The sequence below is a fragment of the Pithys albifrons genome, chromosome 3 (assembly GCF_047495875.1).
Source record: "Pithys albifrons albifrons isolate INPA30051 chromosome 3, PitAlb_v1, whole genome shotgun sequence".
In the NCBI taxonomy this organism is placed as follows: Eukaryota; Metazoa; Chordata; class Aves; order Passeriformes; family Thamnophilidae; genus Pithys; species Pithys albifrons.
In genome coordinates this window covers 15,825,648-15,850,159 of record NC_092460.1, presented here as the reverse complement: position 1 = coordinate 15,850,159, position 24,512 = coordinate 15,825,648, and the positions used below count along the sequence as shown (strand labels likewise).

The 24,512-nt window shown below is 45.4% G+C and overlaps 1 protein-coding gene across 2 annotated transcripts in view; it reads left to right on the top strand.

Moving 5' to 3' along the window:
* RBM6 (RNA binding motif protein 6) overlaps positions 1-24,512 on the top strand; it is a 57,120-nt gene that overhangs the window by 17,335 nt on the left and 15,273 nt on the right. For both annotated transcript variants that reach the window (XM_071550620.1, XM_071550619.1), the window contains exons 6-7: positions 4,739-4,812; positions 24,118-24,192. In XM_071550620.1, the coding sequence (XP_071406721.1) occupies positions 4,739-4,812; positions 24,118-24,192 (149 nt within the window). The remainder of the gene's footprint in view (positions 1-4,738; positions 4,813-24,117; positions 24,193-24,512) is intronic.

The window sequence follows — 24,512 nt, the reverse complement described above, 5'->3', positions numbered from 1 at the left end:
ATTCTCATCCTATGGGGTAAAAACACAGTGCAGTGTTGTTGGGATGGTGGAGAAGTGCTGTCTGTAGAGACTGCATTGTTGTCATCTGCTCTGAGGCTGCTTGGCCCCACCTGGCAGATGCAGGACCTCCACCAGGTTTCCAGCTGTCTCAACTACCCAGGTTACTGCCCAGGTTAGTGCAGTGTCCTTTGGCGACCCATTACATGGAGCTACTTTAATGGGAGACCATCTTCTTCCCATGCCAGAGGGGGGAGAATATTTTCACGTTGTACCAAGCAGCCAGGGGTTTGTCACAGTTGTTTTTGAGAAGGCAGGTGATGGTTCACCAGGCACTAGAGGTGACCTAATGCCTTAAGCTTGTCAGGGTGTGCAGTGACACAACTCACTGCGAGCTCACCCCTAGAAAAGCAATAAGCTGGATTGCCTCTTGGATTGGCTGCCTTTGTCGTGTTGCCATCCTGCCTTCTTTCCAAAACTATCTTTGCTTTGGCACAGACAGGGCTGCTGTCACTACGTGATCTTTTCGTTTGGCCTCCTAAAACTCCACAGATATTTTTTTTATGTCTTCACACTGCTTAGAGCCCCTATGAGAACAACATTATGGTTTTCCTTTATTTAGATCTTTGGTATAACAAACTATCATGAAGTAACACATTACTATGTGTCAGTTGTTCAGTAGAAACTGTGTGCGTATAGGAACAAGTCTTATTTTAAATCCTGAGTCTTTGATCTTTATATCTGAAGCCAAAGAACAATAATTTTAAGGCAAACTTTCACAATTTGATCCAAACCGTTGCATGCTAACAGGGACCCTCCATTTGCTGTCAAAATTCACTTTGCTGAAACACATCTGTTTCAGAGGCAGAATATTCCTTATTCCACTACTAGCAGAGCAGCTTCCTGGAGCTCTAAATGTGTCTCTTTACTCATAAGTATTAGACATTTGTGCCCATTTTCAGTGCAGAAAACAGCCAAGCATGCTTTGGGAGCATCTGTAAAGGATTGTATATACATATATACATAGAAGCACTTAAGGGAAAGCAGAAGTTCTCTGGATTTTATGTGCTCACTCTCCTTGTGCTCTGATTTTGCCCATCATACACAGCCTGTGCTACTGTAGATTTGTGCAGCTGAGGGGAAGTAGCTAAATAAGGTACAAGAATCCTTTTACACAGTTGACCTAAAACAGAGAGAGATATGAGGACATGCATGTTTTATGGCTGTTCTAGGGCCAAAATCTGGGTGAGTTGAAGTGTTGGAGGGCTGTTCCTGTTGGAAAGGTCATTTGGACAATGTAGCTATGCTGCAGCCTGCTTAGAGGCTGTGTAGGGGAAATACTGGTCTTTTCTTTTTGTCAGAGTCTGTGTTGATCACACACACTTCTGCAAATCATTACTCCATTCTACTTTCATGGGGATCCTGAAACTGTAGTACTGTACGAACCAGTAAGTGAAGATACCAAGGTTGTTATCTTCCTCTGAAACCTTACATGTGAAGGTAGGCCATCTAGAGTCAAAACCACAACACTGTAATCTTCAACAGTGGTTTTGCTTTGCTGATTTCATCACTTTGGTTCTTCTGGTCATAGTAGTAAAATACCAGTGGGTGTCCAAGAGCTGCCACTCACAGGGGAGCACAGCTTACCTTGGGATGCCTACTGAACCAGTTCCAGCCATTAGATGCCTCTGTCAAAATCCCCTGACCTGGTAACAGCAGCTGAATTGCTGCATTCTGAGAGATGAAGTGTGTGTGATGGCTTTGGAAAAGGCAGGGAAGAGGCACAACCCTTGGTGGCAGGAGCCTCTGTAGTTGCTGCCCCTTTAGAACCAGCCTCAAGCCACTTGCTTTTGTTTCGAATGTTGTGCTCAGATTAATGTGATTGTTGTAGATTGTGGAAAAATTCGCAGATAATTGTGTTTTGGAGGTGCAGTGCTGTTGTTCCACAGGCCTCCGTTTCAGTCATGGTCTGAAATGGAAGGTTGCTCTGGAGAAGCTGGGTCAGGGGGCACATCAGAGGTGCTGTCCGCCCAACGCTGATGGCTGATGTTACCCCGTAGTTCTCACATCCTGAGTGTGCTTGTCAGATCCTTGCAAAGCTCTGGATCTGGGGGCGGGGGGAAGTGTCAAGCCCCCACACATCTTCACAGCGTTTTGGAGCGGAGCAGTGGCTCCAGGCAGCTCTCTCCTTGCATCACTACTGCGATGCTGTCTGTGCAGGACAGCTCATAGTGAATTCCAGAACGCTGCGTCCCTCTGCAACCCAACCACAGGAACCCAACGTCTGGCCTGAAGCTGCTTTTTGGCAGGATATGGGGCCACAGTTATTGTTTTTGTGCATGTTAATGCCGCTGTGTTTATGAGCTGGGTGGGGGAGAGCAGAGGTCCAAAAGTGCAGAAGGAGAAATGTGCTGGGCTTCCCCTTAACTGTCTCCATGTAATGCTTGGAATGATCCTCTGCTGTACTTCCTCCAAGTGTCTGAGCTTTTGTATGTATGTATAACATTGAGCATTGCACTCTCAGTGGTGTCATGCTGGATTAAATCCATGTCTAAACCGCTCATTCCCTTCACGAGGACTGGGATGTAAATGTCCTCTCGTTGCAGAGCAAACAGAGTGAAAACTTCTGCAATCTTGTTTTCTGTCAGGAGATTCCCTGCTTCACATACACGTGGAAGTAAGATAGTGCTCTGACCCTTGCTTTTTACAGCAGCTTTCAAAAACCTTCTCTGAAGGGGAATCAGGAGCCTTATGGGCTGACAAATATCATTCTCGCAGCCCTTTGCTAAACAGGATGGAGAAGAAGCAACTTGAGGGTTCTGGATTTGAGTAAGACTTTAAAATGTGCCATGTGAGGCCTCACGCTGTGTGTGAAGTAGCAGAGGTGTCTGCCCGGAATGCAGAACAGTCTCCCACCAAGGGGCAGCACTGCTCCTGGAGAGCAGCTGCCTTCTGCAGAGAGGAGAACTCCTTCATTTTCAAAATGTGGTTCGGTGTGGCTGTGCTGCAGAGCAGAATGGATGCTCTGGGAACAGCTGGATCAATTTGGTTCTGTCGATCCTGCCAGCTGAAACCATACCACCTCTAGTTCCAGGTGCCCACTTCATGTAAGAGTATCAAGTGGCTTTAGCTGCTTTCCACCACAGATGTTGTGCTGCTGGACTGCATCTCTCACTGAGCTGAAAAGCACCCAGATTGGTAAATTTCCCTCTAGTGTAATTATATTGACTAAAATAATAGGAGAAAGGGGAGTAAATTCCTGTGTGAAGTGGAAGATGTGCTGGATTCAAATTGGAGTCTCATTATTAAAGACAAAGGTGCAAAGTCAGAATTGTGTTGTTAGAACTGCGTGCAAAGAGGTCCCAGAATAAAAAAAATAAAAATCAGTAGAGTTTGATGATGAATGAAATAGTCTTGTGTGGCCTTGCTTCTGATGTGGTAAAGTACAAAGATGTAAAGAAACAGAGAAGGAAAAACTAGAGAGTGCAGCAAATGTTCTTTGGCGTAGATGTGGGGGAGAAGGGAGCAGTTTTCCAGCAGGCTGGAATGCCTTGACCAAAAGAAGCATGGATGGAGTTACCTTCCCATGACAGGTGAGGGGCTGAACCAAAAGGAGCCAGGTACAAACCTGGTTTGAAGATACCAGAGTTAAAATGTGCATCTTAAGGAGAGGAGACAAGCTTTCCACTAGGACATTTAAATGCCTAAAATGGTACAAATCACGTGCAGACCAGCTTTCCTCTTGCTCCAAACCAGCCAAAAGAGCAGCAGGAGGAGAGACCCAGGCCTTTCCTCTCACTGTGTGTCCATGGAGGAGCATCTCAGCCCATGATCATCTGGAAAGCACTCTTTTGAAGTGAGGTGGCCTTGGCATGTGAAGGATGAGGTTGTGGCTTTAGGTTGTTCCTCAGCACTCCAGTTCTTGGAGATTGTTTCAACATCGAGGATGCATCTTGAGTTGATCTTAGGTTCTGTAGTGTTCACCTTGCACTTTACTTTGGAAGATAATATTTCAGTGCAGGTAACTGGAGTACACAGTTAAATCAGTGGGTCCCTTCTGCAGCAACTGAGATGACAGCTTTCCAAGCAGTGAGAAGAGGAAAGGCTCTCTAGTTTCTTGAATCTAAACTTAAAGCTCTCACACCCTCTTGTTACGTGTGCAATAACATCCATGCCAAAATGAGAAAGTTGGAGTTCTCATTCCTGCTCTGCTGTACTTTTTCATAATGCAAGGGATTGGACTTCAAAAAGTAAGCAGGTGTTGAAAGAAAAATAGCAAAGGCAAAGGAATTGTGTTAGTTCTTTCTGAAATATTGCCCAATTAAAATGCTGGCTATTCGTGTGAAATACATTTGCAGCAAGGTGCTTGGAAATGATTTATCAACATTTATTTTTGGGAGCACTGCCTCCAAGGTAGCACAAAATGTGAAACTGGCAATGGAAAGTCACTATGACTTAAAAAAAACAACAAAGCAATTATTTCTTGCCCTGAGGAAGGGTGTGCCTGTCACTGGGTTGTGTAATGGGAAGTGGGAACACTGTACTATTAACATTCATGATAAACTGCACAGTTAATCATCATCCAGCTAGTCCCTGGTTTCTGTCTTTTTCATTCTGGAGTAGAGGGGTGGTGGTTAGAGGGTTTGTCATTGGAGGGAAAGGGAAATTGAATATTTAATGTAGCTTTCTTTATGATAAGGCACTAACATGACTCCCGTCTGTATTTAAATGCTGTCCCCAGGTTACGACTATGGCTATGTCTGCGTGGAGTTTTCACTCTTGGAAGAGGCCATCGGATGCATGGAAGCCAACCAGGTTGCTTTACAATTCGGTCAATGCTGCTAGAAGATTTTAATTATTTTTTTTTGGTGGGGTGGTGGAAAGCCAATGAGGTTTTTGTGAAGGAGGATCTGTTCTTGTATAACATACAACACTGCGGTTGAAATGCTGGCACCAGAATCTTGCACAAGGTTTAGAAATGCCAGTGGGAAGGAGCTGCTGGACACCAAATGGTCTGCCCTCCTCCCTGGTGTGTGTCAGCACACTGACTGGAGTCGGAACCTGATGGCTGACAGACTCCTGGTACAGGTTTTGACCCTGATGCTTCTGTACTCACACTGAAATCCAGTCGGGAATTGCTCTGCCAGCACTGGATTCTTCCCCTAGCTACAGTCACAGCACCTGTGACTGTAGGTGAGGCCTCTGGATGCAGCTCTGAGTCAACCGTGACTTGCACGCTCCACTTTTCCTTATGCCTTGTGTGTGGGAGAGATGCTTATTGTGCATATCCCCCATATCCATCCTGGCCTTTGGCAAACTAGAGCTGCAGACATGAGGACTACCCTACGTGCACTTGAGCCTGGTAAATCTGAAAGTTTCCATCCTTTAAAAGGACAAAATGGCTGAAATTCCCAGGGAGTAAGTACCCAAAGGAGGCCTGACCTGGTATTTGAGGCTAGAGCTGTTGTCCACCATACAGGAGCAAGATGCATAAAATTTATTGGATAAAACAGATTCCCATCACATCACCCTTCCTGTGCCTTGCAACTGCAACAAAACCAACTAAACCATTGATCCCCCTTCCTGCAGCACATCCTTTAAGTTTCCTCTCTGCTGCCTTCTTCCTCCTAATTTGCCTGACTAAGAATCCATATCAATTATCTTAAGCCTTTTTACCTGAATCCTGGGTCTCGCTGTCACGGGAGGAGAGTTATGAGTCAGATTCAGATATGTGCATCTGCAAAAATGTACTTACACTTAATGAGTCTTCACAGCTGGGGTTTCAAAGGTCCCACTAAGCGCTTGCATATGCCTCTATTTTGAGTTACAGAGGTATTGCAACTTCAAAAAAAATGTTTTACAGAAATAATTCTGTTGCTGGGAAAGAGGCTGGCACATTCCCACTGGGGTGGTGGTGAGGAGCATAGAGAGAGAAGGCTCCGGAATTAATTATACTTTTGCCATCAGTGACAACATTTATTTCCCCTTCAGTGTTGTTACAAATCCCAATTTATTTTGTTGTCTCTGGGGAATCTGTAATTATAGATGGCACTCCTTTTAACCAAATGCCTTTCCATATTCTGTTGACATGAAATACTGTCTCCCTGCACAAGAGCAGTCCCCAAGTACCTGGGAAGTAGAGAATCCCTCTTTTTCCTAGGGTTGATGCCTGCTCTGCCCCTTCTCCCATTATAGATTTGGGCGGGTTTGGTCCATTGCTACAGCAAAGAGCCTGTAGGCACCAATCCTTAAAGTGAACTGAGTGAAGTACCCAGTGACTCACTGCACACACATGCACAGGAAGAACATGTGGCTGGTGTTCCACTGCTGCTCACAGTGACCTCCCCAGCAGGAGATGTTTTCCTATGGTTCCCTTCCAACATTCAGGCAGGTGCAGCCAGAACCCTGCTATCAGTAGGGGTAGTGGTCCCAGCCATGCATTCCACCTGGGATATGTTAAAAACTGACAGGGTATGAAGTCTTCCAGTTTTCTTCCTGCTAAACATGGCTCTGTGTGTGTGCAGAGAAGATGGAATGCTTAGTGGGATCATCTCCAAAGCCTGCATGTGCCTGTCTTCATGATGTTTTAGTAGGCCTGCAGTAATTAATAAAGTTAGAAACATGGGGTTTGGTGTGACCCAAGCTATTTGCATTTGGTCAGGAGAGCTGTAACCTCTGCATTGCCCCACATAGGTTAACTTCTCTGATTTGCTTTTGATTGAGCATAAAAAAAGAGCCCTTCTAATTATTTAAATTAAAAAACTAGCAGGATTTGTATCTGACATACTGCAAAGGGAAGGTAGGTCACTTTTAAGTTCTCGATGAAAACCAAATAGAGATATCCAGAAATGGAGTTATGAATTCAGTTGTCCTCAGAGAATAGATATCCCATTTTAATGACTTCCAGGTAGAGTTCTAAGATGGTCTCCTTAGATTGAGAATCAGTCTGCATTTCTGGAAGCTGCAAAACCCAAATCCTGTGTTAGCTAAGACACAGATTCTTTGATAGTTCAGTTATTTTCAGAAGGTTATCAGCTACCCCTGTCAAATTCAGTCACTTGGGAAAACATAAATAGCAAGTGACATCCTGGTCCCTCTCTAGTCAACCTGCCTCTTTCTCAGGCATCTGCAGCCTGGAAATAAATAGCTTGTGCAAAAGCAGCATTTTTTTAATGCTGTTGAATGCCTGTTGAATTGCCCCTGTCTGAAGAAGAATTTGCTATGTCCATAATATTGTCTAGGTCTGATACTGTGAGACCCTTTTGTTTTACTCAGCACAAACCAACACCCAAACTTACAAACTACAGATTTACCAGGCCCAACTCCCTCCACTCAGTAAGTTTTAGCATGTGTATGTGACCACTGAGATCTGAGGGGCCTTTCTGTTACCTACATTGTGATAAGGAAACATCCATCTTCTATGTTGCCCTAATTTTCTGGGAGAGTTTCATTCCACTTGTACTAATTGTCACAGCCAAAGTAACGACAGTGCCCCCCTTACTGATTGCTTTGCTTCATTGATTGTTGTACTGGCACTTAATTTCAGCTCCAGGGTCCCATCTAACATGTGTGAAAGGTGCTGGATTGCTGTTATTCCCGGTGTGGAGGTGCTGGGCACCAGGTGCTGGCTCTCCCGCTGGCTTTGGGGGGCTGTTGGCCCCAACAGGGCAGATGGGCTGTTGAGTTGTTGTGCAGAACCTGGTTGGTGATTCTCCTGGTGGCCTTTGGTTACACACTGGCTGTCATTTGAGTTGTGTGAGACCTCTTTTTTGTCTGTGAGGAGCGGCTTTTCTGTTGGGGAGAGACATGTATTTCAAATGGAAAATGGGGTTTCTGTCTGCTAAGTCATATAGTGTTTATCTCCTAAATAGTGTTTATCTCCTTTATTTTCATTTTTGAAAGGCTGCGGTTTGGCGTTTGTCTTACTGTGTTTTCTTTGGTACCCTTTTAACACCCTGGAATAGTAGGTATAGTGTTTTTGTCTGGGGGGCATCAGGTTGGCTTCTTAGAAGCAACTTCGGGAATATATCCCATGGCTCTTCTCCATATGTGTTTGGATCTCTTGGCAGTCTTTCATCTGTAGAAGAAACAGACACAACAAACTTGTTACTGGGTGTGAGAAAATCAGGTGGGACAGGAAGTACCCTTTGTGTACTGTCACATGTCATAAAGGAGAAATGGAGGGAACCTGTCTCTTGCTGCCTGGATATTTTACTGTTTTCACTGAGATGGAGCTGATTGTTATCCATATGGAAGCAGAGAGATGATTTTTTTAACCTTAAGAGCAAATGGTTTGTCTCACTGACTTTCTCGTATTGTCTCCAAATCCTTTCAGGCCTCAAACTTAGCAACACTGGCTGCATGAATATTTCCGAGCTTTTGTTGCTAGTAACTAACAGCTTTATAATCCTTTCCTCCTGTTTCTTAAGTAAGAGGGCAAGAGGTGAGCTATAGCATGAACTTTTAAAAATACATACATTGTAAATTATTGTGGAGGTCTCCAGGCGTGTGTTTGAGTGCTCGTTCCACTTCCTGCGCTGAGGCTGGAATGTGTCAGAGCAGTTTCCCCTGCAGCGCAGCCGTGGTTCAGCTTGCCAAGCACAGCAATACCTCCATTCACTGCTTGTTTCTCGCTGGAGAGAGTAAGAGGGATTCTTGCTGGATTTTGTGGGTGCTCACTTGAGCGTGTCTCACCCCTGAGCAACTGGAAGCATCAACTGAGTGTGTCTCCTGCACGGAGCCCATCCCTTGTATCCATTCACTGCGGTGCCTTTCTGCATTCCGTGTGAACAGAGCTGCTGGTGCAGATCAGACTTCACAGGCTTTTCGCTGTAGCTGTTGGTGTTAAAATCCACAAGATGCTGTGACAAGCAGGCAAAACTTAGGACTTTCTGTCCTGAAAACATTTGCAGTAACAAGTCACAACTCTGTGTGGCTTCCCAGTTAAATACAGAAGGAGCATGTGGTTATCCTGAGAATGGAACTTCTCCTGTGACCTGTAGCTGAGGAGTATTTGTTGAAGCCTGTGGTGCAAGGAGTGTTCTGCAATTTGCAAGAGAAAGTGTGTGTCCAAACATCAAAAATAGTTGTTTTTCTTTTGATAGATGTGCTGAGTTGTGCAGTCTGGCATTTTTTTTTCTGGAATCTGCTAAATGCCCCCTGTAAGGGAAGATGACACCCACCTCAAATGTATTTTCATGGACTGTCTGGTATCCATCATTTATCATCTTGACAGTGTCAATCCATCTCCGTAGCTTTAACCTGCAGCCGAGGCTGGTGGTGGTGGCAGTTGAGGGTGTCCACAAATACACCCAAATCCATTTGTATATTAGACTAAGACTGCCTGCTTTTGATCTGTCCTTGGATCAGCAGCTGACATTACCTTCTGCTTTTCTTGTTGCATATTACGTGTGTAGATTTTGCTCAGGTTGTATCATTTTTCCTCTATTAAGCCTATCCTGCTTTTGACTATGTGGTTTTCTAGAATCTCCTTTAGGAGTCTTCCACTTTGAATGTGTATCTAAAGAGGAGAAAGGCTGTATGCCTACACCTACCTACACAGTGTGTCTTCTGTAAACATCCTAATGGTTTGGGAACCCTGAACGTTGTGCAGGAATTTTTATGAGCCACCTGACCTATCGAAAGTTCCCTCCATAAGCCAGTGGGTGAGTGATTTCCAGGCAGCAGAGCTGATTTGGGGTTTGTTTTTTGATCTGATTCAGCGTGTGACCTTGTCACGAGGTCACCTTGGTCTTACATCACTGAGGCTTGACACGTTGAGTCAATCATTTGTTCATTCCCTCTTGTGTCTCACTAACCACCGCATTGAACCAGCGTTTAATTGGAGTTGTAAGCCTCTGAGATCAGTATGGAAGTCTGCAGTGGGAACCTGCTAGTACTGGGCAAACACTTGCCTGTGAATAAGCAGTTGGGACTGCCTGTAATGACCTGTGACAGGGCTGTTTGTGTGGGTGTGCATGTGTGTATCCTGCAGGGATGATGTGATAACGTGATTTTTATCTGTGTGCTGCAGGGACCTTCCTTGTGCAGAGCAAGGTGGCTTTTGGTGTGAAATGTAACTGCCAAAAATTCTGGTACTGAAAACATTTCTCTGGACCTTTTCTTCTGTCATCTCAACATCTTCTGTCATCTCAGCCATTGAAGCTGTGTGAATCCTCTTAGTCCCTCTTCCTTTGGCACAGAAGGTTGTAAGAGATCTTCTGCCAGGGACTTCACACACTCTTCCTTCAGCCAGTGGTAGCTGCCCATCAATGAGTATTTTTTAGCCCTACTCGGATAAAAGAACTACAACATCCTTCTTGGCAGCTCTGTCTTGCCTTGCCTCAGGAAGCAAACTATGCTACACAACATGTTTTAAAATAAGTTCGCTTTTCACTGGGAGAGTTGTGAAGCTTTGTCTTCTCGCTCTACTTGTGTGATACCCAGCTTGCTGTGTCGCTCTTCCTCCCTGCTCGTGTGCCAAAATCCTGCCCTCCTTTTCCTTTCAGCCTCACCTTACCCATGTGATGGGGAGTGTGTGTGTTTGCTGCTGCTCAACTGCTGCTCTGCGATGGGATTGACCCAGAGAACAGCTTCTGGGTGAGCTGCCTGGAGCGTGCACCAGATGCTTAAGCCAGACTTCCTTGGTCTCTCTGGTTGTTGCTGGGGACGTGTGGCCCAGCAGGGTTATCTCAGGACTCAGATATTGCTGTATATTGCAGAATTGCCTATTCTGTGTGCTGAGGTTGACTTGGGCTGCTGTATGAATAGGTTGTTCCACATAAAGCAGCCCTCCTTACCCTTCCCTAAAACGAAACTACTCTCCCTCTGGCCCTGCATGTTTCTCTTCTGGTGATGGGTTTGCTGGAATTTTTTGCCTGTCGACAGTAACAAAGCTGAGTGATGAGGTAACTCTGAAATACCCTTTCTCTCCCTGTAGATGTAAATGCCTTGTTTTTAAGTTCTCTCTGTTGGAATGGATGTTCTGTTTACAGTGCCAGGAGCTTGAGGGAATAATTGTGATTTCCTGAAATTTGTTTAAATTACTTGATCTATGGGTGATTGACAAGTGTCCAGTCTATGAGTGTCCAGTCCTCTCTGGGTGATTGATCGTATGATGTGATAAACGTGTACTTGCAGTGCATCACTCCCTGCTGTTGGGCAGCTAAAGGTTGGATACTCACTAGGCTGGTGGCTCACAGTGAGGAACCACTGTTGGACAGCTGGGCCTTTGATCATGCCCACCATGGCTGTTGTAAAAATGGGGGGACTCAAAAAACTTCTGCTTGTGAATCCAAAGTGCAGTGTGTACCATAGATAAGTGTGCTGCTCTCTGCCTGTTCCATATGGCTAAAGTTGTGTTGTAGAGCACTCATGGACAGAGCATTCCCTAAGAAATAGCTTTGTTTCGGTCATTGTCAACATGGGAAGCGTTTTCCTGAGTGACGTGGCATCTGGCACACTCATCCTTTGGATTCCTTTGTAGGTGAGATTTTGCCTTGAGCTAGGAAGGATTGGAAGTAGTCCTTGGATGCATGGGCAGGATACAGATGCCACCGTGTCATGTAGCTGTCAGGTCCTCTTCTCCTAAGTGTTAATGGAATAGTTGTGTGACAAAGGAAACGTTAGTCATAGATGCTGCGTATAGGTGCAATTTCACGTTAAAACGAGAGCCGTGGTTACTGCTGGCTGTGTTTCCTCACATATTGGTTTTTTGTTGTGCTGGCATTCATGATTAGTTGGTTTTCTGTGAAGATCTATAGAGACTCTAAATATATCCTTGTGTAACCATTTGAAAGTGTGTATCATTGTAGCCTCAAAGTGCTTCAAAGGAGTGTGGTAAATCAGCTGCAGGACGGATCATGTGGTGCCGCAATTGATGGGTTGTGTATGTGGTCAGAAGGGGATTTTGGATTAGGATGTAAAATCCTTGATCAAGCTCCTGTATGAAAGTAGTAAGACTCATGCCACTAATTTGCTTTGATGCTTTTGAAGTCATCCTTTAAGTAAGCTGCTGAGTAACAGAACTGGAGCTGCACTCTCAGAAATTTGCTCTGTGGTCTTAGAAGTGGAGGGTGCTAATGATGTGACTGAAGTGTCTTAAAGGAGATAAACAGGCAGTGAGAGAGAAATGTCTGTATGGGTTCAGTTTACATGAATCAAGGCATCTTGGTGAGTGCACCATAACTTTCATTTCTAGAGCAAGACCCTTTTCTCTCACGGTTCTGCCATAATGATTTGCACAAGACCCATCATTGTGAACGAGACAACACAAGTTGTTGGGCTGAGTCCAATGAGTCCTTCTTAGCCCAATTCTAGCAACGTTGAGGGGAACACCAGATATGTTTTACAAGCATATGAGCCAGATTATAATGCTAGGACTCCATCTGGACTGTTTTGATAAGTGGGAGCACACCAAAATGTTGCAGTTTTCACTTGATGAGTCGTTGTTGTGAGCTTCAGTCTCAGAACTGTTCGTTCATGCTTTTGTGCTGTCTTAGCAGCAATTGATTTTCCATTCCTTGGTGCACTGTTGGTGTTGGATCACAGGAACAGGAAGGTAACATGTTGAGTTGAGGTGGAAAAATGCATCAAACAGCACACTCCCTGGGGTTAAGGAAGGCAGAAGTTTCCTTCTCTTTTAAGAGATGGTCTGTCTGCTTTTCTGCAGAAGTTATCTATGTTTTTTGTATAACTATGCTTATGATAGTGAGAGAGCTGGAATTCCATTCAGATGTGGATTTTAGTCCATTTTCTTCCCAGCTGAGCTTGTTTTGGACCTTTTCAATGTAAATCTTGGAAGTGTGGCTACCTGGAATTGGGGTACATTCAAAAAGAGTACCTTGAATTATGCTATTTTCTGCTCAGATTGTGAGACTCGCACATGTAAAAGATTAAATTCAGACATTTTGAGTTTGAAGATACAAGATCAAAGCTCTGGCAGGCAGCAATTTTTATTTGTGAATTTCTCTTTCCATTTGACTGTAACTGGGCTGTTAATGTTCTTGTCTAGAAATGAAATTATTACAGTGGAAAATGGGGGTGACACGCCTATGTGGACTATTGTGTCATTATCCATCAATCACAGGCAACAAGGAAACAGGTATTTAACACAGGAGGACACAGAGTTATTATCCACCCCATTCCCCTGCAAGCCACAGGGCACCTTCAACACTCTTATTAAAGCTTTAATACCTACAGAGATCATGAGAAACGCTGTATGCTGCGGGATCAGAGATTGGGAGCTTTGCTGTCATTCTACATCTGTGCTGGACAAGAGAACATGTGAGGTGGAAGAGCACTGAGAGTGCTGCCAGACAACAGCCCTCTGCATTTCTGAGAAAAGGCACAAACTTCCCTGGTCCTCTCTTGTGTCAGGAGGAGAATTTCTTCTTCTATCATATCTGGGAGCCTGATAACCCAACAGGTGTGGATGGAACAGCCACTGTAAGGTCCTCAGTAGCACTGTGTGACCAGCTGAATCCTGGCCATGGTTGCCCCAAGAAGAGAGTTATGTGGGAAAATCCTGAAGCCGTTTTGTACAAGGAGACATAGGAGGGAGGTGGAAAGTTCTTCTTGGCTTCTGCAGTGACAGAAGCTGTCTGAGGCAAAGGAGCAATTCTGCCTTAAGGTTTGTTTTGTGGTGCTGTTGCACTGTGTGTACCTGTTGACAACTACCAGATGTTGCATCCACGTGTCCTCCTGCACCTCCATTGCTTCAGAACACCTATAAGTTCAGTTAGTTATGTCTTCCACAGAATGAAGGAACAACTTCCAATGGCCAGGGGTCTAAAATCAAGTCTGTCATGTAAGGAATTATATTTTTATGAGGGTCAAAGCTATAAAGCTGTAAACATGAGATTTAAGTATCTAAAACACTAAAACAGTCTTTAAAACAAGAGGATGAAAGTAATTCTTCCCTGTTTTCGTAGACAACAGGGGAAATCTTAGTTTTTTGTGATGTACAGTCCACGCTTATCCAGGAAATTAGCAATATCCAAATGGTCTTCATGAACCGGATTTGAGCCAGGATGGCATTTAAAGCCCAAGCAAACATTTGATGTACTTTTCCATCAAGGATCTCAGGAGTAAAGTTAACAGAGAAATTAATTTAAGTCCTCAGAATCCCAAGATATATTTTCATACACATCACACCAGGTTGAGCAGTCTCACTAAGAAGCTTTCTCATGGTGCAAAGCTGTACATTAATGATGTGATGACTAAGGTATTTTACCATTTATAGCCCTAGGTTTATGAAAGCCTGATTGATTCTTCCCAACCTGTGATATTGCTGGAGAAGAGAGCTGAGGTGGTTGGATGGTTTTTCCCCCTTGACAAGGTGTTCCTCTGTGCCTGGTCCATGTGGGACTGCTGTGTGTTCTCTGCCCCCACCACCTTCTCTGCCCATTGCATCTAGCTCATCTTGTCTCTCTTCCTTCCAATGTGTACAGGGCCTATCATTAAATGTAAGAAATGAATTCCAAAATGTTTCGGAGGCATCTCTTAGTGACAGGCAAATCCACCTGATATGAAGAGGAGCAGATGAAAGCATCACCTCACTACCAAGAGGAGAGTGGTGCACAGGGAGCTTCAGGCACTACCCTGTGCCTGCCTGCCCTCAGTGTGCATGGACCAGACTCTGTCCTGAGCCACCAGGTGTTAAATCCCCAGGTATTAAAAGTCACACAAATGGTTCAAGTGACAATACCTGAGGCACTTGCTACTGTGGGGCTTATCTGGTCAGTTTAAAGAAGTGTCTGTACATGCTGTTTCCTCTTCCCAATTCCTTAGGAATTCAACCAAGCTGAGGCACTTCTGACACAACAGGGAATCATGTACGTGTCCTTCTGTGGTGTCAGGATTACCATAGGAACTGCTCTCCTGCACACTTGTCTATCTGGCTATACTCTCCCAAAGAGCTGAGGGCAGCCCCCAGATCCTCAGAGCCTGGATATTTACAGAGAACAGTTGCTTTTTCTGCCAGTTGTACCCTGACAAGGCACTAAATGCCTTTCTTCAGCAGTTCTGGGAACTGGCTAGGGAGGAGTGATCTGGATGTACCTCTGGATGTGCAGTAAAGTTGTGTGGATGAACCTCTTTAACCTCAGTGCCCTGTAAAGGAGGAGCTGCTGGGTCCTGTGGGGAGCTGTGACACCCAGTAGTGTTATGTTGCACCCAGCCAGCCTGGCAGGAGAAACTCATTTTCCTCCACAGGGCTCAGGTAACTGTTCTTATGCTGTGCCAGGTTTCTTGTGCAAATACTGACCCAATAGGTTAAACCAGCTGCTTCCCAAATCAGCTCCTAAGAAGAGCTGTCTCAGGAGGCAGCACCTGCTCAGATGTAGAAGCTGGTACAGGTGCCACCCTGAAGTGCCAGCTGCCTTGTGGTTCTGTCCAGGTGTGACTATTAGGGATCTGGATTTAGCTTTTGGACAGGCCAGCTCAAGGTCAGGATGATGTGCTGGGAATCATCATTGAGACAGCACAGGTAAGTGTTGCACTGCTGGTGCATTTCCCTGGCAAATGGCAGGGCCCTTTCTTTTACCCTGTGGGAATCAGTATCAGGCACCCACTTTTGCCATTTACTGGGAATTTAGGGATGTTGAGAAATGGTGTCTGCAGGGACAAAACCCTATTTTCATCAGAGCTGCTCCTTCTCAGGGCTTTTGGGTCTTTTCCTTTCAGGGTGTCCTGCAGGGAGCTTGCCTAAGCACTGGCTGCAGAAAGCAGTGCCAATGAAGGCTCCGAGTGCCTAAAAAGTGAGCTTGGAGGCATGTCTGGAGGAGCCTCTGGACTCTCTTCCCCACTTACAGTTGAACTGTTCTTAGCCAAAGTTTGCTGCTGCACAGAGCATCCTGCATTCTGTTCACTGTGCAGGTCAGACTGTGTTGGAAGTGGTGTGTAATCCCTCAGGTAAATGCAAAAGGACACATTTGGGTGTGGGGTCTTTAAATGCTTAATAGGTTGAATTGTGAAGGAATAAATTTACCCCTTTAAGGTAGAGCTTTCCAGCCTGACTTTTTTCCATCATGATTTTACATTGGAATTGCTCTTCAATGTTTTGATATTTTTGCTTTGAATTTATGATTAAGGAGCTGGGTCTTTCCTCATTGTTTTCCAGCTTCTTTATAGCCATTGCTGATTGTAAGGTATCCCTGAGGGAGCTGCACAGGAAGGTTGTGGCCTGGATTAATGCATTGTGCTCATGTGTTTAAGCTTTTTATTGTTTAACAGTGTGATGGGATGAGATGACCTTTGAGGAAGAAGGTGGCCATGTAACAAAATACTGAGAAATATGCCCAGGCCACTAGAGCAGGGTTTTAGATAGAGAAAGGAAGTCTCTGTGTTGGGAGCAAATTAAGTCTTTGGAGCAGCTGTTGTTCAAACACAGTGTCCGTGCAGTAGCCTGTGATAAATCAGAAAAGGAATATTGATGAGGCAGAGCCATGTGGACCCTTCCCTAGAGCCATCTATGAGTAATGATGTTCAACATGCTAAATATTTAAATACTCTTAAGTTCTGATAGTTTAAATATGCTTTTCAAATAGAGGATTCAACCTGATCCATACTTTTTTGAGCACAGAAATGAGTATTTTATATACAGGCATTTAGGTTGGAGAATACCATTAAGATTATTGAGTCCAACTGTTAAAGAAGGTCACCTGCATGGCCTCCATCACTTTTCCTGTTAAAGGGCCTTAACCACCTATGCTTCTCTTTAGCTGTGGAGTGGGAGCACAGCCAGTAACACTAGAGCATGGAAATTGCCCCCTTTGAGCTGCCATCCCCAATGTCCCCACATCCTCACTGTGTGAACTCTAGAAATCCTCTTGTTACACCTTGATAGTGTAAAGGAAAGGCTTTCACTTTAAAATTTCCACTTTTTTCCCCAGTTATCCTGTAAGCTGATCCGCAGAGGTGCTGCCTTAGAGGGGTGAGGAAAGCTGGAGTTCAGCATTAGCTGGGCAGGCTGAGAGCCCTGAGTGGCAGGTGAAAGTCCACTTGGCTTCACTGGATCAAAGAAAACTTTCAGATGTGTTGAAATCTCCTTAAAGGCTGAAATGCAGAAGCCATTCATATCACCTAATGCCCAGAGCTGTACCCAGAGCATGTGAAGTCCTGGGCACGTTGGATGTTTTCCCAAGATGCAGCACATCACTGTTATTCTTCCTGGAGCAGTAATTGGGATCTTGCCTGTACCCACAGTTTTGGTGTTCTCAGAGCAGGACTGAGAGTGCTGACAAGCAAAGCAACCCTTGTGTTTAAAAGATAAGCACTTCGAGAGTCCTAACTTGGAAGTGAATTGGAGTTCAAAATTCAGGCATTAAAATGTAGAGATTTGGCATAGTCTGAAAAGCAATTTCTGTGTGTGTTTGCGAAAAGGATGTCAGTGGGGGGAGATGAGCTGTACAGAGATACTGGGACTTGCTTAAAAAGAGTATGGCTGGTATCCAGGGAATTTAGAAATCGTAGGAAGAAAGCTGGAGGTGTCTCAGCAGGCTAGCTGGGGTGTCTGTGGAAATAAGGTACTTAAAGGATGCAGACTGGCACTTTCTGCTGAAGGACAACTGGCCTGGATAACCAGACAGGAAGGGAGGCCTGAGGAGGGAGCAAGTAGAAATGGAAACTTGTGTGTCATGGTGGATTGTCCCTGTGCAAGTGGGTATTGAGTTTTGAATAAAAGGAGTTTGAAAAAGAGGAACTGAGAGCTATCTGGGATAAAATAAACCTTCTATTGCATCTTAATCTGTTACATTTAGCTGCTGAGTCTTTAGGCCTCTCTAAGTTGTCCTCCTAATACCTCAGTTCTGTGTTAGTGCCAGTTTCGTTTCACATGCCCATCAGTGGTGTGCCTGAAGCTTTGTTCTGTCACCTCAGGGTGGATGGTGACATCTTTGGGCTCCCAGTCTCAGGCCTCCCCGACCTTGAAGACCATGAGCCCTGAGCATGCCTTGCTGGATGGCATTGCATCACTATTGAAATAAATGCTTCAAGGTGATGCCACATGCTTTGAGCTCCATAACATTGCTGATGCCCAGGAGCCAAACATCCTGCTTTCCAGGGGACCACTAACACAACATTTATGTTGTCACTTGTCATCTCAGTGTTAGTCTTGATAGAAATCTCTTAACAGTAATACATGGTAGCGTTGTTTGGATCCATTTGGTAATGTAACAATTCCTCAGGGATCCACCACTTGTCAGGCCATCCCTTTCCCCTGAGTATCTTGAGTCTTCTGCCTTGGCTGTCAGCCACTCAGCAGTAAAGTACTGGACACTGCTAAGATCAGGGCAATAAAAAGAAATGCCTGACCTGTAAATGCTTAGGGGGCTGGAGAAGGGGCCTGGGAGCCTTGAGGAGAATCCCAGTCCATGAGGAATTCCTTGGTAGTCAGTGTTCCTGTAGGGAATGCCAGATTGCTGCAGTGCCCTGCAGCAGGTTGGATTGCTCTTGTTTCCTCAGCTGTCCATGTCACGCTTTGTTTTCTAAATGTTTAATTACAGATGGGTTGTGGTTTGTGGGTTCACAGCATTTTTCATCTGCTTTTTGTCAGAGGTAAGCAGATGCACTGCCTGTTGCTCTGTAGAGTTGAGGCCCTTGTACAGCAGCTGCTAATGAGTTCAGAGATAAAAACTTCAGCATATGGAAAAAATGGGATGAGAAGCCAGTGTCTGTGGCTGAGATGATCTTGTTTTGAAATATACCCAGCTGGTCTTTTTTCCTCCCACGTGTTGGCCCTCTGCTCTGTCCTAGGAAGGTGCTGCCTCCTCAATTGCAGGAGCAGCTGAGGATATTTGAGTTAGGGAGGCCTTTGGTGTTTGACCCCACCTGCCTGCCTAATTTGAAGGTAAATACCTCAAGGCAGAGAGCCCTGTGCTCTCCCTGCCAGCTTGCATCCAGCCTCTGCATGGAGCTGAGAGCCATGCCCGTGGAATAGGATGCTGTTACATAACTTACATTGTGTAGTGGTTGGGGGTTGTTGAATTTGCATGTATAATCCATACTCAAATAGGAGCAGAACCTGAAAACATTCTGATTTGCAGTTCCAGTTAGATAACCCAACTTGTGCTGTCAGCTGCTTGTCTCCCCTTGCTGTACAGTCCAGTGCATGTGGAGGCCAGGAGTGGAATATACCCTGAGGATGGTGAGAACTTTTTGTTCTGGGGGATACTGCTGGGACCGTGGGTTCCCTTTGCATTCCCAGACTGCCTCCTGGGGTACTGTCTGAGCATCCCCAAGGCAATAAACACCAGTCATTAATCAGTTTAAATAATTTTGAAATGATGGATGTATACTGATTTTTGAATAACCATCCTAATTATAGTAAATATGTGTAAGAGGGTTGAATTAACATCATGTAAATGAGGTTAGTTCTGGTATTTTAATGTGGCTGCTTTGCCATGCTGCCTGTAAGCATTCTTTTGTCATAATCTTTAAAATGCAGTTTTGTATGTGTTTGCAAGGGATATTTTCAGTTAATTTTTAACATGTTGAACCATGTCAGTCTTCTGACTTCATTATTACTCAGTGAGAAGGATACCTGAACCTTTACAGTTCATGGCATGGGTATTTTCCATTTAATCAGACCATGAACAATATAAGGAAATAATTAGCTGAAGTGGTGCTTGGTTTTGTGCATGAGCCAGCTGCTGGAGGAGGTCTGAGGGCAGTTCACTTGTGGTACAGGCACCTCCTGCCCTGCCTTGGTTTCTGCTCTGTGCTTGTAGCCCAGAAGAAAAGTTTGTCTTATTAATCCTTGTGGATTTGGATGCTCTGTAGCTGAACCGTAGTTCTGTTCCAAAAATGACCTGTGCTGCCCCAGGTGTGTCATCTGTAAAACTGAGACTGACAATTGCTGTTCCACTGAGTCAGGTACCCCTGGCCTTCCTTGTGCCCAGGGATGGTGGCGTGCTGTTACCATCCCACTGCAAGAGCTGGAACACATTCCTACACAGTGGTGTCGGTTGCAACGTCTCTGTGCAGTGTCACAGTCCCTTGGTAGCTGCTGGAGCATGACCTCTGAGGTGGAATACTTGGAGACCTGTCAGCTCATTGTTCAGAGGCTCCAAAGTGAGATTTTACTGCAGGTTTTAATGTTTGGACCAGATTCACTTAAAGCAGAGAAGCTTGATTTGATTTGAGGGACTGGCTGTGCTCCGAAAGCTCTCCCTCCATGTTTCCAATTTTCTAGGTCACTCTTGGATGCTCTAATTTTTTTTCAGAGAAACAGTTAGCAAAAGCTTTGACACTGATGATTTGTCTTCTGTCATCTCAGTCTTGAGAGCAAAGAGATACTTTTTTGGCAAATTCTCCCCCTCCTCAACCCCCAGTCATCATCATTAGGAGGCTGTCAACAAGCATGAAAAATCCCAGTGTGCCAACTGTAAATGCTAATTGACAGACAGGCAGCTGAAGCGGACGGCTTGTGCAGGGCCTGACCTGCAGCAGGCTGTCTCCTGGCCCTGGCAGAAGCTCTGGTGCTTGCCTAGGAAGCAGGATCAAAGTGCTTTGTGCTCATGTACCTGCAATGCTCTGCAGTGAGTCAGCTGGGCTCTGTGCAGAGCCTTACGATTGCAAAGAGGTTAAACTAGAGTTGAGCTAAAACCAACCTCATGAGCAGGCATGACATGTGCTTAGGAGTGTGGTCTGGCTTTTTTCTTACAGTTAGACTTACCTTTACCCTTTAGATCTTACTCTGGCATTCTTTAATGCTTTTTTGGGGGACAAAAAGCTTGGAAACTTCTGTAGTAAAACTGGAGTTTTGTTGGCAAAGTCCTGTGCCCTGCTGACACAGTCTCCAAAGTGCCTTTGGATGGATTTCATCACCTGTGGATATCATGGCTAAGGGATTTTCCCCTTTTTCTTTCCCTCTCCAAAACTCCCCTGTTCCTGTTTATCCCTGCTCAGTGAAGAGCTTTGAGACATGGCTGTGCACTGTGTGTGCTTTCCACAAGCAGGCTGTGTGGCACTGCTCTCTGGAACCACTTCATGGTGGGATTGCTGCGTGGATCACTCTGTTCACAGTAATATTTACATACTTGGCCACAGGGCAGATTTTTTAGTAGCTGAAATAGCTGTGACTGAATTGTATCACTTAGACTAGAATCCAGTATTGTATCACCAACATACCTCTAAGTGAAAGAACATGTATATCTGTGTTTGAAAGGTATCAAACAGCAGCACAGGTCATTGCTCCCAGCAGCGAAGTCCTGATGCTCTGTTTGATGAATTTGGCAATTCAGAAAACAGTAGAATCTGCTCATGCCCTTGGAAATCTGGGCATTTCCCTGGCTGAGAGCTCTCTGTGCTGGTCCTGCAGAGCTGTGCTGCTTTTTAAACCCTTCACTGGTGAGTCAACTCTGTGTTTACTGCTAGTTTTGAGGGGGAGGTTCCTGACTGGGAGGACCAGAGAGACATTTCTGTAGCATTCTGATTTAGAAAGAAAAAGCCAAGCTGCTCTGAAGTACAGGATGTTAAAAATCCAGGAGAATTAACAAGTAGAGAGGTCCAGGATAAAATGCCTGAATATGGAAGAGATTGTTCCAGTCTTGGTACCAGACAGTGCATGTGGTATAATACACTGGACTTAGCTTTTTTTCCATTGTTCTCTGAAAGTCTCAGAAAATCTTTGTGATTTCACCGAGATCAGCTCAACTGAAAGTGGTGAACTGAAATTCAAAGTACTATCCAAAACATTTTGCAGAGTAAAGGAAGATTTAGATAAAAAAGAGTAAGCAGTGACAGGGGCTAGAGGAAGTAAAGGTTCTGAAAATATTTGGAATGGAATCTAGTAACAGAATGGGGGAATGAGGAATTTAAAGTCACTGAATCCTGACAATGTGTGTCCTAAATGAAGGACTCATTTTGGAGTGTTAAGTGATGATTGCAACCTTGAAAATTACTTTATCAAGAAGAAATCAGTAAGAGAGAGCATGCTGAAAAAGCGAGCAGGCAATCAGCAGGGTGTTAGGGAAATTAGGGACTAATTATGCAAGTGACACTTTCTGCAGCCTCTGAGAACGGAATTTGCAGAAGGGACCAGCACCCCATGCACTTAAATAACATTTTTCGTAAACCCAAAAATAATCTTAAGTCGTTCTGGCTAGGTTTGTCCTCAGTGGCTGGCAGAAGGGTGAAGCTGTGTGAGGAACTGGCCTGCCAGAGGAGGTGTTCTCTGAGTTTCCTTGTTTCCTGGCTCGTAGGCAGGGCTGCAGCTGCCTGCAGAGGAGCTGCTGTTCCCGAGGACTTCCCTGGACTCACAGCTGCAGCTCTGCTTGTGAGGATGTGCACCCTGCCTTCTCTCCCTTCCTCTGCTCAGTGAGTGCTGAGGCACATGCAGGCATTTTTAGCCTGCTCTTGGCACTGCTCATCTCATGAGTGTGTGATAGGATGTGATGGGTGCCTTGCCTGAGAGAGGGAGCATGTCCATCTCAGAGGGACCAACAGTCCTGGTGGGACAGCCTTGATTTTTCACTTGTGTTTCCTCATGTGCCTTAAAGAAGGTGCAGACCCTCTCCTAGCCCTGCAAAGTGGACAATACTCCATGCTGTGGATTCTCCAAGGATGCAGCACTGTGCTCTGTGTGCCCATACCGGCCTTCATCAGGGTACATGAACAGCTCAGCTTTGTCAGGCAAAGGCCAATCCATGCTGGAAGGCAGTGATTGTGCAGCTGGGTGGCAAAAGTGAACCCCCCAAAGTGTTCAAGGCATATAGGCCTTGTAGGAAAGGATGGCTTTGGCCCATAAAAGGCAGGATGTGGAAAGGGGAGGGTGTGGAGCCCCACCTCACAGGGCAGTGTCTTTGGTCTCCAATTTTCTCTGCTGCGTTCTTTTGTGGGAGTTAAAAGATTGTTGTACTGCCACTCAGTGATTCTCTTCCATGAACTCCCCACTCCCACTTTACATGTTCCCTAACATCTCCCTCACGTTCTGCAGAGCAATTCATGCATGGGTGTATCATGACTTCTGAATAATAACTCTGGGAACTTGTTTTCTCATGTTCATGGCTTGCACTGGGGGCTCTTGCATGATCAGGGTACTGGGTCAAAGTACCTGGGAGGCTTTGGATTGGCCACAGGTCTCCAAAATACCTTGGGGCCTTTAACAGCTCCCTGACATCCACCTGTACCATCCAGGAGCTGCTCTCCTGAGACTTGGGAGACCTGGGTCTGGGTCTCATTGACACTGAGTCTTACTGTGGTCTTGGGCAGTACGGGCTGTGTGGTGTGGCAGTGCCTCCAGTGACAGGAGATGTCTCCTGGCTCCCTGCATCTGCAACTCAGCCTCCATCCTGCATGCCCAGGTGTGGCCTGTTGTCCAGAGCAGATAAGAGCCACCAGGAATCCTTACTGATCACTGCTTTGATGGACTGCTTCAGGCAGGAGCTGGGGGACATGCACCTTCATTTCACCCTTAAATCATCTTCATTTCAGCAAAGCTTGTGGGTTTGCTGGGCTCCTGACACCTCTCCAAAGCATCATGGGGAAGATCATGGAAAGATCTCCAAAGATCTGGAAGCAAAATGTCTTTGTGGGCAGTGGATCCCCTCTGGTGCTGCTCAGGTGCTCGAGGCCACCCCCACAAAGGACTGACTGGAGGCCAGTGGCTCTGCTGGCTGTAGGACCAGTGGCCTTGTCACATGCTGGCGTATTTTTCTGAAGGAAAGCCATGGATTCGTGAGGGACATGAAGACTAACCCAAGTATGAAAATTCTCTCACCTCAGTGGCATTTTTTCTTATGTTCCTCCTTGAGGCCAGCCTGGTGGTGTCTGGCATGAGGGAGACTGCCCAGCTGCCCCTTGCCAGCACATGGGCAAAAGCAGGTTAAAGCAGTTTCCCACTCTGGTTAGTCAGTTCTGCTCTTCCTGGGAGGTGTCCTCTCCTGCCTGGTTCCTCTGGCGCTGACACAGCTTTGTAGCCTCGTGCTAGAGCAAGGCACAAGCTGTTTGCCTCCCACTTCCATGGCAAAGTTCCAGCTAACTGAACCAGGAGACTTCCTCCTCCTTTCACCCTGTTTCACTTGTGAAGCCTTTAGGAACCACAGCTTTAACCCCTTTCTTTGCCTCTGAGTGATCTGCGTGTGCTGGGCATGTTCGTCATTTGCCCCCTTTTCTCAACAGGGAACTCTTTCCATCGGTGGCAAAGAAGTGACCCTTGAATACACTCCATGCCCAGAGTTTTGGCGCTGCAAACGGGTAAGTATGTGCTCAGAGCTGTGTTGTACTTCCCCTGCTGGTACTCGTGGCAGTGGCAGCTCAGAGGAGTGTTAGATATTTGCTCGGTGGCTGAAGATCCCTCCAAGTAATTTATATGTCTTGAAGCTCTTGCCTCTTTTAAAATGTGCTTTTCCCTTCCTTGTTTTTGGTCTCAGCTCTGAGTGCATGTTGCTCTAGTACAGGTAGCCAGGGTTTTATGCACAGAACAGCTTCATCCCTATGCAGTGGTTCCCTTTTGACATGTGGGGAAAATAGCGTGTGAATTCTTTCTTCTTAAAAACCACAATGAGACGGTGATT